Genomic DNA, 13,794 nt, shown 5'->3' with positions numbered 1-13,794 from the left:
TGTGCTCTTAGGAACCTTAAGTGCAGCAGAAATTTTTTTGTAACCTTGGCCAGATCTGTGCCTTGCCACAATTCTGTCTCTGAGCTCTTCAGGCAGTTCCTTTGACCTCATGATTCTCATTTGCTCTGACATGCACTGTGAGCTGTAAGGTCTTATATAGACAGGTGTGTGGCTTTCCTAATCAAGTCCAATCAGTATAATCAAACACAGCTGGACTCAAATGAAGGTGTAGAACCATCTCAAGGATGATCAGAAGAAATAGACAGCACCTGAGTTAAATATGAGTGTCACGGCAAAGGGTCTGAATACTTATGACCATGTGATATTTCAGTTTTTCTTTTTTAATAAATTTGCAAAAATTTCTACATTTCTGTTTTTTTCTGTCAAGATGGGGTGCTGAGTGTACATTACTGAGAAATAAAATGAACTTTTTTGATTTTTGGAAAATGGCTACAATGAAACAAAGAGTGAAAAATTTAAAGGGGTCTGAATACTTTCCATACCCACTGTATATGAAAGCCAGAAATGGGGTGGATGTACTTTCCAGCTAAAGGAATTGATATAAAAAACCCTCAGCGCTGACACGTTGACTGACCTCCATGTACTGGGTGGAGAGGACACTGGATTACCGGACTGGTGTTAGCCAGTCACAAAGGGAGCGGGTGGAGTCTGCTGGCTGACCTCCATGACGTCTATAAACAGCTCATGAGAGATTTGAAGGGTAGCAGCTAAAGATGCCTCACACAGAGATACAGGCAGAACAGTGTGTGAGGACACTGACAGAAAATAAGACTAATTGACATGTTAGCCAATTTGTTTGTTCCTTCTACACAGTTAATACAAAGTCCATTCAGATTGATCCGTTTCTTACCATCTGCCACTGAAGCACGTCATACACTCCTTCAATAGGTCTATCAATATATCTGTCACATATGGGAGTAAACAAGATTCAGCATGAAAAGGTCATTAGTGTCTGCATGAAACCTCAGGGGGCTTCAAAAACAATTTATTTAGTAGGTGGCAGTGAGTTATGATATAAATCCCTGTGTGTTTATTCTTACATGTGGATCATCAATGCTGCACAATTACTCATGCAATGGTACGTATGTGAAATAAAGCTATTAATGGGGGAAAAAATCAAATATAAAGCTTATTTTTACGTTTAAATCTCAAATTAGGGCATGTAAACATGTTTTTTAACTGTTATAAATTCTTAAGGGTCTCCTTTTCAGCTCAAGAAAGCAGAAGTGGAACATGGTGAGACAAATCGAAGAGGAGAGTGAACAATCCGTTATGAAACAACATGAGTCAACCACTGTTCAGAAGCCAAACTCTGCTTGTTCCCTCCGTGGGATCGAGACGAATCAGGCGGCTACATTAGCTGCTGAGGGAGGCATCAGTATAAACACCACCAAAATAAAATCATACAGCAAGCTTTTAGAGATTTTGGTCGCTCCCCAATATTTTTGGTTCCATATTTGGAGCTTGTGCTGCCCTGCTGAGCATCAGAGCCCCGTGGACGAGTCATGTGTTTATGTGACACAACGAAGACTCACTGAATGTTATGTACAAACTCCAAATGTATACTTTCATTGTTCTGTGCAGCAAATGATGTGAGACTTACAAAAAATGTCACACAAGGTTATTATTCACAAATGTACGGGTAATGCTTACTTTTGCGTGAGGCAGCTGTTATCTGATGTGTTATAAATAGTGCTGCATGTATTTTTGGTATATACGGCATGTACAGAAAATGTGTTTATCACAACACTATGCTGATAATGTTATATTTGACTTGTATATTTGACTGCGGATTTTCAAAGTTGAACATCAGACACCAATTAAATTTCAAGCTGGGTCTTTTACCTCAGAATACCTTGCACATGTGTGTTTGTTACTTGTTCACCTTCTGACTCATGTTTCATCTTTTCATCTGGACTTCTTCAACTGTCTGTATGTCCCTCTGCAGACTTTTGCATGAACCATACAGAAGTGTTGATTGAAAGAGGCAAAACTTTCAGGGTTTAAACAGTCACATCCGACGACTGCCCTGTACTGTATGACTTTCCTGCAATTTACTTGCATCACTTGGTTGAGTCAGTGTGTATTCCTCACTGGTTCTGTGGAGTTAAAGCAGCTCAGTTTGCATCAGTTACGGGCAGATACTTCACAGTGCACAGTGGATTTGAATCTAAAAAGTATAAATAGTGGCCACCATCTGTCTGTCAGCGCAGATATAAATACTACTGAACAGGCCAACCTACAAAAACACCTGGAAAAAACAAATCTGCAGCATTTCATTTAATCACTGTCCTAATATTTATTATTATTATTATTATTTTTACTATTATTAATACAGTCTGCAGGACTCCAAACATCAAGAAAAGTAACCCAAAATACATGTTTAAAACTGCTATGAGAGTAATAATAATAGACCCCATGACTTCCAGTTTCTGGGACTGGTAGTAAAATATCCATTTTGCATAGCTTATACCTAATAACACACTGTAATGTCCCACATTACAGGAGCCACTGGTTTGGAGCATACTTTTTTTGGCCAAGGCGCTCCTCTGTAATGAGCAGAGCAGTGTCTGCCTGTGTCCTGTTACAGTATCTTACTGAGTTAAAAATGGTTCATGTAAGGTTATATGTGTTGGGGGAGGGGGGGGACTTTTCATTGAACTATTGGTAGTGGATGGAAGTTCAGGGCCATTGATGATTGGCTTTGAATTTCGAAGATCTCTCAGCTCATTCTGAAATGTAGTATTCTCCCTGGGCCCGTTCACTCCATGCATGGTTAATGTGATGGGGTGCTCTTAGGGGAGGAAAACCATGAATAAATCAGGAGTCTGTGATTCAGAGCTGGACAGGGGGCCTGGAAAATGTCAGGGATTATGCAGAAGATATTCATTGTGTCAAAGCTGCTGAGACCTGCTGTCAGGGCGCCCCAGCATTTCTGGCAACACATTTGTTTACATGATCAACTTGACACTCACAACAGGTATTAAACAAAAGCAAGAACTACAAGGCTTGCACTCAATCTACAAAGTCAGGTGGACTGGAGTTTCTATATACCCCTTAAATATACAAAAATATTAGAAAGCAGCAACTTCACATAATCACCTGAGACCACTTCAGTTGCTGCGTCCCCCTTTCTATGGTATTTTTCTATATTTAGACAAATATATATATTTTTTTACCAAGCACCTGTTTCTTAAAAGAAGCAATTTGGTGCTGTGCCACATCCCTTCTCTCTATATTCCATATGAGTATGAATATGTGAGTCATACTGTCCATCTGTGTTAGCGTTGCGATAGACTGGCAATCTGCCCTGGCTCCGTCTCGTGCCTCCAGTTCAATGCCACAAAATGTTTTCTTGCCTTTGCATGGTGAAACAGTCAACATCAGCCCTGGCCAGTTCTGACAGAGAGGAAATATTCTGTGGGGCAAATAATTTCACTGGCACATTAATGTGCTGGTATAAAGTTCATGTTCTAAACTGAAAGCAGAAAAGCATCCTTGGGCTATTTAGGCATGGCAGCTAATTTAAGAAGTTCTGTTTTGGTGCCCTGTGGCTAGCTCAGTATTATAATCTCCAGTGAGTGAAATATGGCGACAAAAGCCTCAGCTGTGGACATGTGTTCCTGAGAAACAACCTGGGACAACTGCAATTACTTACATAGTTTCCTCTTAAATGAAAATGGGCAGTTAACAGTTATTGGACTGAAGTCAATAAAAAACAATCAAAAAAATTCATCTGTGGAACCAAAACCACTCCCTGAAAGAAATATGCATTGATTAAAATGGCCCAGTAATTTAAATGGCCCACTATGTCAATGCCAAATAGTTTTATAAATAGCATGTGGTGTTATTAGGAGTATTGTCTGACAAGATAATAAAAATTACAGCCCTGTTTTCCTCCGTCTCTTCTACCTAGGTAGGATAGACAGTAACTAGTCCCCCTTCATTCCTACTGAGTCAATTCTTAAAAGATTCCAGTTACACTCGGTCGCACGCAACATATACACTCCCGTGCCACATAATCCTGTCTTTCGATTTTCATTTACGGTATTTCGCCTTGCTGCAAAACTCACTGCTGCTCAGTTGAAAGCTGTTACACTGCCAAATCTTTTCATCCTCACCTTGGTTTGTTGTCATTTGGCACTCATGCATGTGATTCATTCCTAACAGGAAATAAAGGGGGCATAACACTTCCAGCATACTTTCCTGCAGAGTTAGTTTTTTTACATCATTGCTTTACGGGACGCTGGTTATTTTTGATTTGAGATATTTTTTCAGAGTTGAATGATGTGATGGGATTTACTCATGTTGCAGGACTGATTTTCAGTAAAATTGTGAGGGGAAACTCCTAGCCCCATGTCAATCCTGTTACAGCAGAGGAATTCTCCTTTCTTTCTTGAAGTGGCTATAATTAATATTTTTATTTTTTTTAACCTGGAAAGTTTTGATTGACTGATGATGATTCTGTTGATCTCCTATAGCTGTATGGAGTGCTGCACCAGATGTGACAACAGTGTTTAAGGTGGCCTAATCCTCCTTGCAGTGCAGCTATGTGTTTGTTTGGCTTGTTGATCGTGCAGTGGTGTGTGCCTTCACACACACACACTGTCGTCACATGGCAGGACAGATTTGTCTGACCCGCAGACACAGACATACAGACATATACACATATGCATCCACATAAACATAGGCTAATACTACACACACAAACACCTGTAGGTACACAGACCAGATGTGAGCTTCACTCTGTATCCACCCAGACAAACACAGGGCTCAAAGCAGTTGCATGAAATCATAATGCAGTGTGACGGCAATCTATTCTGAATCTCTACATATTTTCATGGCCAGGTCTGTCTGGGTGCAAAATAATGATCTAAAACACTGAAACAATCATTATGACGTCAGTCATCAGTAGAAAATTGAAAGCAGGGATGAAATAAACAAGCTCTGTATCTAATTTGTTACTTTGGAAAATGAATACCCCTTTGACATTTTGACAAAACAAAGCATTTATATAACAAACATAGTGATATAATGATAAAAGGTCACCTACAGAGGGTGAAAATATTTCCTCTCTTCAATTGAATTTAAGAGACATGATTCAGCTGTTGTGGGCTGCATCAGGAGAGAATGTGACGGTGAATACAGAGGCACAGCCAGGGGCTTTGTGGACTGGAGTAAGAATAACCACCTGATTTTTTTCATCATTTAATTTTTTTAATCAATGTTTTTAGTTTTAATATTATTATTATAGGGTATAGTATATTTTAGCTTATTTATTTTATCTATCTTCAGGATCATGTCCAGGTTAAAGGGTAACTTTGGTATCTTTCGAGCTGGACCCTATTTTTCCATGTTTTTGTGTCTATGTGACTAACATTATTTGAAATTGGTCAGATTGTTAGTCGAGGAGAATTTTATTTTTTTTAACCATAAACAGCCACTATATTGCTTTGTTCAAAGTCAACAGACTCCCTTGAAAACAGTACTTTTACCTCGCAGAAGACGAGAGTTATTTTTTATTAGTTTGTTTGTGTTATTGTTTCGGCTTTGGTGTTTTGTTTTTTCTTGTTATTATGTTAATTCTGTGTTTTAAAGGGTTAATCAAACAAAGTTACACGATAACACAAACAAACTGACAGATCGAGGCAGCGGTAGACCAGAGAGGTAAAATTACTGCTTTTGTAAATGTAAAATAAATTCTGGTGTCTTTGAATCAAGTGGTATAGAGGCTGTTTCCTTTCCATAATGTTGTGAGACACTTGTCTTGCAAAAACAGTGTGACAATGGTGCATACTGCATTATTTTCATGTTGCTCTGCTCTTTACTGAGGGTCAGAGGTAGTTCCACTGTAGATCGCTGGCGTGATTAGTTGCTTGTGGCAAATAGGTTTCAAATTCTGCTTGACTGAATCAGGATCTGTAGTGACCCCAACACAGAAGTTATGCTAGATAATCTGAGTAGTCTCAAGAACCCTGGCAAAGTCTCTGTGCTCGTGTGTCCAGTGTCACTTGAGTCTGAATGTTGCAAAACAACACACTGCAACTGCAGCCATGTATGGTCTGATGACCTAATCATGACCCCACTGTGTGAAAATGACACCTGATGGCTTTTTGCATACAATGATGTTTGCACATATGGTCTGTGCTGAAAAAAAATTGTGTACTTCTATCTTTGAAACATGCAGTAGTGCAGACCATATGCAGTACCAGCAAATATCAAACTACAAAACTAAAAACAACCAGAAAACAGAAAAGGGAAAGTACAGATACACAGCCAGAGTTGCACAGTCTTGGGGAATTGGCCCTCTCTGAGGCATGATTGTAAGGCCACAAGTTTGCTACACACAAGTTGTGTGTAGCGTGATAAAATTCCATCTTCTGCCAAGCCCCCAAAACATACTATAAATCATGCTGGAGATGCTGGAAGAATGTAGTCCAAGACACTGAGTCATAAACAAACTCGAGGAAGTAAAGAAAACCTTATTCCTTCTTGATCCCCTCCCTTGCTTCCTCCCAAACAACCAAGCAACAGTAATAAACTCCTGCCTTTACCTCTGAAAGACAAAACTGTTTAACACAGTGTTACACTTGATGACTGGATATTATGAGGGAATTCATGCTTAATATGTTTGCTTAGCATGCTGTGATTTATCAGGTGTTTAAAGATCAAATCAAATCCTTGAAATTTCACTGGATTGTGAAAAAGCTATTGTGGCTAAGCAAATACTTTTGTTCTGTTCCCCACCTCCCTCACCAGTATTGTTAAATTAGGAGGAGCAGGATAAGGGTTAAATTAATAGTCCCTACATTCTTTGGATAACAAGCTTTCTTGCTAGTTGAGATCCAAACATACACCTATAATGATATTTCTCTGCTACCTTACAAATTTAAGTCACACTCACCCTCCTTTAAACTCTTTAGCTTGTTAGGTGTAGCAGCTAGTTGCATTGCCTTTAATTTGACTTTTAACTTGACCTTCTGTCGCCTTGTCAACTTTGCTTCCTAGTTGGTGCTGAGTAGGTAGAGTAATAGTCCGTTTGGTAGTGCTACAAGAACGGTTTGTTGCTGCTTCTGAAAATAGTGTTGATAAGAGCAGTAAGATGGAAACACACAGCAAATACAGGTTGTAAAACCAAAACCATGAGCTAAAACAGTGGTTCCTCAACTTTCTCTATCACTTCCCCCTTTTGGCATTTATCTTATTGTTCCCAAACCATATCGATCTACAGCCATTTTTAACATAAGGCATTTTGACAGTAATATTAAGAGGGCTCTGCTGCAGCAATTAACGCAATACAGTCCAGCTGTTACTGGTCCTGTGTTAGGGGGCTTTCACAGCTTCCTCGTCTGGTCCGGACTTTTCAGTTTGATCCAAAGCAAACTTACAGGTGTGAAACCTCCCCCGGACCACGGTCCGGACCAAACAGACGAAATTTGATCCAACAAAAAGAGGTCGTCTCGGTCCGGATCAAACTGAACAATGGTTCGGTTCATTTCTAGTGTGAAAGCATTTTTTGGATGGTTCGGACTTTCAGACTATTTACAGGAAGTTCGGTGGTTCCTGTGTAAACCAGAAACAAACCAATGCACTGAGAGATGCATTGAAAAAAGGACACAATTATGGTCTCTCCTCAAACAGAGGTGCAGAAGGATTGCTTTCAGTCTTCTCCCCCCTTTCCTGCCGCTGTTACGAAACACCACACAAGATATAAACCTAATGTTCGCACAACGAGGACGTTTATTTGGCGCATTTGAACTAGCCTGTCTCAAAGCGTCACTAATTGACGCACTGAGATGAGAATGTGTTGCGAGTTAAATTGGTGCCTCAGGTGGTAGGCTAATGCCGTAATAATAACAATATAGTGGCAACACATCTGTACATTCCTCATTCATTCATTCTGGTCAAAGCTCCCACGATCTATGTCAAATAGGTATAGGGAGACGCAGTCAGGTTACAATCTATGTTTTCCCCGACCCCTGAATTTTACAATTATTTAAAGATTCAGTGTGTTCTCACTCACTGTTCACCCCTCCCTTTCCAAGCACACAGGAGAAGCTATGGTGGCCGACACACTCTGCTTGTGCTAAATAAATTGTGTTGGTCTCTTTTTGTCCAAATTTCACTTCTCTTCTTACTTCTAATAAACCAGACTACTTCTTCTTGGTACATATAACATAGTGACGAAACGCACTCTGTAGAGCAGTTTGTCCATGGGCTCCTGTAGAAACATGGCGACGCAACATGGTGACTTCCATGTAAAGAGATCTATGTAGATAGAAATGGCTCATTTTAAGGTAATAAAAACACAAAGGTTCTTTATGTAAGGTCTTTATATAACACTGAAAACATAGTTATGTACAATATATTACATTTCAACAGATCATCCTAAATGTTACACACTGGTCCTTTTTAAAAAAATATGTAATATAATGAATTTCATGAGGTTCCTCTGCTAAAAACCTTTAAACCATGAAAACCCCTATAAAACCAAAGGAAATTAGAATCTATTCATTTCCTCAAATTTCCCATAAAAAACCATATACTTTTATTAAATCATCAATGGGAGAAAATGATGGTATTTTCAGGTTTTTTAAAAATAAGGTTTTCCGTCTTAAAACTCCTTTCATTTGTTCAGTCTACATTCATGCCTGGAGTCTGGTCCAGAGCAGCCTAATAAGGATTGTAATAGACTACATGATTTGAATGAGACTGTCCAGCTTCCAGTTTTAAAACCCACAGACCAAAGTCAGAAACACACACGTTATTATACCTGATCTTCCTAATCTCACAGCCCTGGAAAACAGATGTATTGCTAATTTGGGCTCTCACTTCAATGAACGCTTTGAAATAGCTGTTCTAAGTCCCTTCTGTCTTGTGCGGTGTTGATAGCTGTGAGCAACAGCCTGCTCAGATCCTGTCAGTGGGATCTCTCTGTAAATGCCTTGCAGTTGGCTTACCAACAGAGGAGCAGACATCAGGTTTAGCCATCAGTGGCTGAAGGCAGACTTTAAAAACTGTCTGCCCCCCTCTGGTAGTGAATTGCAAAGAATGAGACTGCAGGAATCATCATTGTGATATGAATATATAGCACAGGGATGGAGACTGAGAGAGTTAAGTGGAGACCATATAGTAAACTGTCTATTGTGGAGCAGGAAACAGAAAAAGTAGAAGTACTCAATGCAATACTTCCTTATATGTTATATCATTAAATATACATTCATTATATAGTTTTTATAAAAAAAGGGATTCAAATGATTATCAAAATTGTTCATTAATCACGCATACATAATAGTAATTAATATCAATCAGCTAATTGATTAATTGACTAATTGTTTCAGCTGTAATTAAAGCCATCAAAGAATTGTTCAGTAAAAAGTGCAATTTTTCCTTCTGAATTATAGTGGAGTAGAAGTAGAAAGTGGCACGAAAAGAAAAGACTCAAGCAAAGTACGTGTACATGTCCACCACTGGTAACAGAGGATCCATCCATTCTACAGGTGCTGGTCATATAATTAGAATTTCATCAAAAAGTTGATTTATTTCAGTAATTCCATTCAAAAAGTGAAACTTGTATAATGTATACATTCATTCTACACAGACTGATATATTTCAAGTGTTCATTCCTTTTAATTTTGATGATGAATTTAGATGAACTAATGAAAACCCCAAAATCAGTATCTCAGAAAATTAGAATATTGTGAAAAGGTTCAATATTGAAGACACCTGGTGCCACTCTAATCAGCTAATTAACTCAAAAAGGCCTTTAAATGGTCTCTCAGTCTAGTTCTGTAGGCTACACAATCATGGGGAAGACTGCTGACTTGACAGCTCAAAAGACGACCACTGACACCTTGCACAAGGTGGGCAAGACACAAAAGGTCATTGCTAAAGAGGCTGGCTGTTCACAGAGCTCTTTGTCCAAGCATATTAATAGAGAGGCGAAGGGAAAGAAAAGATGTGGTAGAAAAAAGTGTACAAGCAATAGGGATAACCGCACCCTGGAGAGGATTGTGAAACAAAACCCATTCAAAAATGTGGGGGAGATTCACCAAGAGTGGACTGCAGCTGGAGTCAGTGCTTCAAGGACCACCACGCACAGACGTATGCAAGACATGGGTTTCAGCTGTGCATTCCTTGTGTCAAGCCACTCTTGAACAAGACACAGCGTCAGAAGCGTCTCGCCTGGGCTAAAGACAAAAAGGACTGGACTGCTGCTGAGTGGTCCAAAGTTATGTTCTCTGATGAAAGTAAATTTTGCATTTCCTTTGGAAATCAAGGTCCCAGAGTCTGGAGGAAGAGAGGAGAGGCACAGAATCCATGTTGCTTGAAGTCCAGTGTAAATTTTTCCACAGTCAGTGATGGTTTGGGGTGCCATGTCATCTGCTGGTGTTGGTCCACTGTGTTTTCTGAGGTCCAAGGTCAACGCAGCCGTCTACCAGGAAGTTTTAGAGCACTTCATGCTTCCTGCTGCTGACCAACTTTATGGAGATACAGATTTCATTTTCCAACAGGACTTGGCACCTGCACACAGTGCCAAAGCTACCAGTACCTGGTTTAAGGACCATGGTATCCCTGTTCTTAATTGGCCAGTAAACTCGACTGACCGTAACCCTATAGAAAATCTATGGGGTATTGTGAAGAGGAAGATGCGATACGCCAGACCCAACAATGCAGAAGAGCTGAAGGCCACTATCAGAGCAACCTGGGCTCTCATAACACCTGAGCAGTGCCACAGACTGATCGACTCCATGCCGCGCCGCATTGCTGCAGTAATTCAGGCAAAAGGAGCCCCAACTAAGTATTGAGTGCTGTACATGCTCATACTTTTCATGTTCATACTTTTCAGTTGGCCAACATTTCTAAAAATCCTTTTTTGTATTGGTAATAATTAAATTTGGGATTTTCATTAGTTGTCAGTTTTAATCATCACAATTAAATTAAATAAACATTTGAAATATATCAGTCTGTGTGTAATGAATGAATATAATATCCAAGTTTCACTTTTTGAATGGAATTACTGTAATAAATCAACTTTTTGATGATATTCTAATTATATGACCAGCACCTGTAATGACAACACTAAAGACAAGCTCTGAAGAGTGTATGAGATTTAAGCAGCACTAGCAGATCTCACACCCGGACGTTATCTATGGACAATGTGTCTTGACGTACTGCTGTAAAAGTATCTAATGAAATAAATTCCCACCTGTGGAATGGCGCTGAGCAGCTCATCAGTGCTGATGTATCCATAGGAACGTGGCTCAAGGCTGTAGCCTGTAAATTTGTTATAAGCCCCCTGGAACTCAGTCAGGAAGATCTGGTTGTAATGGTAGGTGTGGAGCAGGGCCCGTACGTTGCGGGCAAACTGGTAAAGCCTGGTCAGCCTCACCCACTCCTCACCGCGACCATTGGCAGTGTTGCCAGCTTTGCTGTCATCATCACTTTCTTCGTGGTACAACTGTGGAAGAAGAACAGTCAGTCTGTCCTGCCTGTGTGGCACAACAAGTAAACTAGATTGTGAAGGAGTTTAAGAACAACAACAACCAAAAAACCCTCCTCCACTCACCTCCACAAGGTAGGGTAGGCTCTTGAGTAACTCGCTGAGGGAGAGGAACCCATATTCACATGGATTGAGCAGGGCTCCATGGGCATTCAGGTAATGCTGACTCAGCAGCTCCACTTTGAGACCCTTGGTAAGATGCTCCTCCTCTTGAGACATGAGCAGACTCAGTAGCTGGGAGGTCAGTGAACGCAAAGACTTCCGGTTGATCAACTGCACTTCCCGACCCTCTGAGCCATCCACCACCTTGAAAAGGAAAGAAAGTGGCTGCTTGTTTTTGTTTGGTATCTTACTAGTGATTCAAAAAACCTTGAGGCCTGTACTACAACAAGGGGTGGTTGTTTGCAGCATATGACCAATCGCAAACATGGATAAGTCTACGGCCAGCAGTTTTACAAACTAAGAGCAAACTATAATAGACAAATACAAAAAAAAGACAGCTGCCAAAAAATAAAATTATTGCTGGGCAACAATTAAAATTTTAGTTGCGGTTAGTTGCATGGTTATGCGCAAAATTAAATAGCACAAATCATTTGAAGAGAGACTGATCCTCACTGTGCGAGTTCCCAGAATTCAGTATACAAAAGCACAATGCTCAGGTTTCATCACCAACATAAAAGTACCCGTAGCAAATTAATGCAAGGCAGTGCAGGACTTTAAGAGCAGTCAAGGCTCAACAAGCTGACAGATAAGTCATACCCTCTGAAGAGAAAATATATCATAAAAAGTGATGAGTGACTGCCAAAGAGCTCCACGGGGTCTTCTCATGGACATATTAATAGAACCTAGGTCTTAATACATCCATTCATTCACTCACTCATTTCCCCAAGGGAAAAGATTGGTCAGTAGGCGGTGCTTTTATACAGACTGATCTGTCATTGACATGTGCTGCAGTTACCATGGTGATGTACCCCAGTAAGAAGTAAACAACAGTCTATCCAGGCATCAATGGACAAGTTTGTGAAGTTACATTTCCAGGTGGTGCAGAGCAGTCATACAAATCAGAGGTAGCCTCATTTACCTCTGTTGTTGTGACCACTGCGATTTATTTTTTCATTAAGATCAGAATATTTAATGAATATTTGCTGTTTTTCAAATTTTAGAAATGCACTGAAATCACTGTGGCTTAGTAGCCTATTTGCACTACAGATGTTACTGTATTTGTTAACAGTACAATACTGTTTTAGGCTATAGCCTAATTATAATATAAACTACAGTTTTATATCCACTACTGTATAGTGTATTTTAAATTTTAAACAGTACAGTTCCACAATATGAAAAGCTGTCCTGTATCTGGATACTTTCAGTATAAATTCAGTAAATAGCAAAGCTTTCAGTTTTGTTACTTTATATTCATGTAATACATATACAGATGTCAATTAGATGGTGATCTGCATGAGAAATAAAACTTCTAGTGATCAATTTGACCCGGACAGACTTGATCACTATAGGAGGTTTCCACTGTAACTAAGCAACAGTAAACATTTTATTGAACTAATTCTACAATGGCAGTAATGCTGTCGTTTTAACTACTATACATTAACTGGCACAAATATAGCACAAACATTTAAATGTCACTTATTTCTGGCAGACTTAACACCTTGATGTCTCTCTCACTGGGGAGAAATAAAGATTTGTCACTTCCTGTAGATTTAAGGTTTACAATTGCAATTAAGCAGCAATGAACAGAACAACCAAATTGAAATAGAGGAAAAAAAGAAAAACACTAATCCTTGGAGGTGTTCTTTACCTTGACAACATGGCAGAGTTTAGTCAGCAGAGCTGGCAGGGAGCTGGCATCGTAGTCCTGCAGACGTAGACCATAACCAAAGGTCTTGCTGTACTCTGTGAGCAGCTGGCTGACAGGAAGACTGGAGTTTTTCTGCGCCCGAAGCAGCTTGACCAGCTGAGCCGCCAGAGCTTTGATACGCTCCACTTCTGTCAGAGTCAGCACTTTCTCCTCACCACACTCCAACACCTGATGAAGGTAGGGGGACAGGTGTTAAGTTGGTGGTCAAAGAAGGAGGCATTATCCTCTGAAAGGTGGGTTCAATAACACAGTTAAATCCAAACACATGACATAAAAAAAATCCAACAGGATCCTGATCTGACCCAGGAAGTATTTGGTGTAAATGAGAATAGGAGTAGCAAGTATCATGGGAGCTGGCCAATGCCGATCAGCTATTAGCAGTTCAGTTTGAATTAGCGAG

At 39.8% G+C, this 13,794-nt stretch overlaps 1 protein-coding gene across 5 annotated transcripts in view; it reads right to left on the bottom strand.

The window, feature by feature from the left end:
• Nucleotides 1–13,794, bottom strand: part of LOC123969338 (meiosis regulator and mRNA stability factor 1) — a 30,112-nt gene that overhangs the window by 5,117 nt on the left and 11,201 nt on the right. For all 5 annotated transcript variants that reach the window (XM_046046628.1, XM_046046629.1, XM_046046627.1 and 2 more), the window contains 3 exons: nt 13,335–13,562; nt 11,591–11,830; nt 11,231–11,482 (listed from right to left, as the gene is read on the bottom strand). In XM_046046628.1, the coding sequence (XP_045902584.1) occupies nt 11,231–11,482; nt 11,591–11,830; nt 13,335–13,562 (720 nt within the window). The remainder of the gene's footprint in view (nt 1–11,230; nt 11,483–11,590; nt 11,831–13,334; nt 13,563–13,794) is intronic.

This window comes from Micropterus dolomieu, linkage group LG04, assembly GCF_021292245.1.
Source record: "Micropterus dolomieu isolate WLL.071019.BEF.003 ecotype Adirondacks linkage group LG04, ASM2129224v1, whole genome shotgun sequence".
Taxonomy (NCBI): Eukaryota; Metazoa; Chordata; class Actinopteri; order Centrarchiformes; family Centrarchidae; genus Micropterus; species Micropterus dolomieu.
This window is presented reverse-complemented; position numbering and strand designations above follow the sequence as displayed.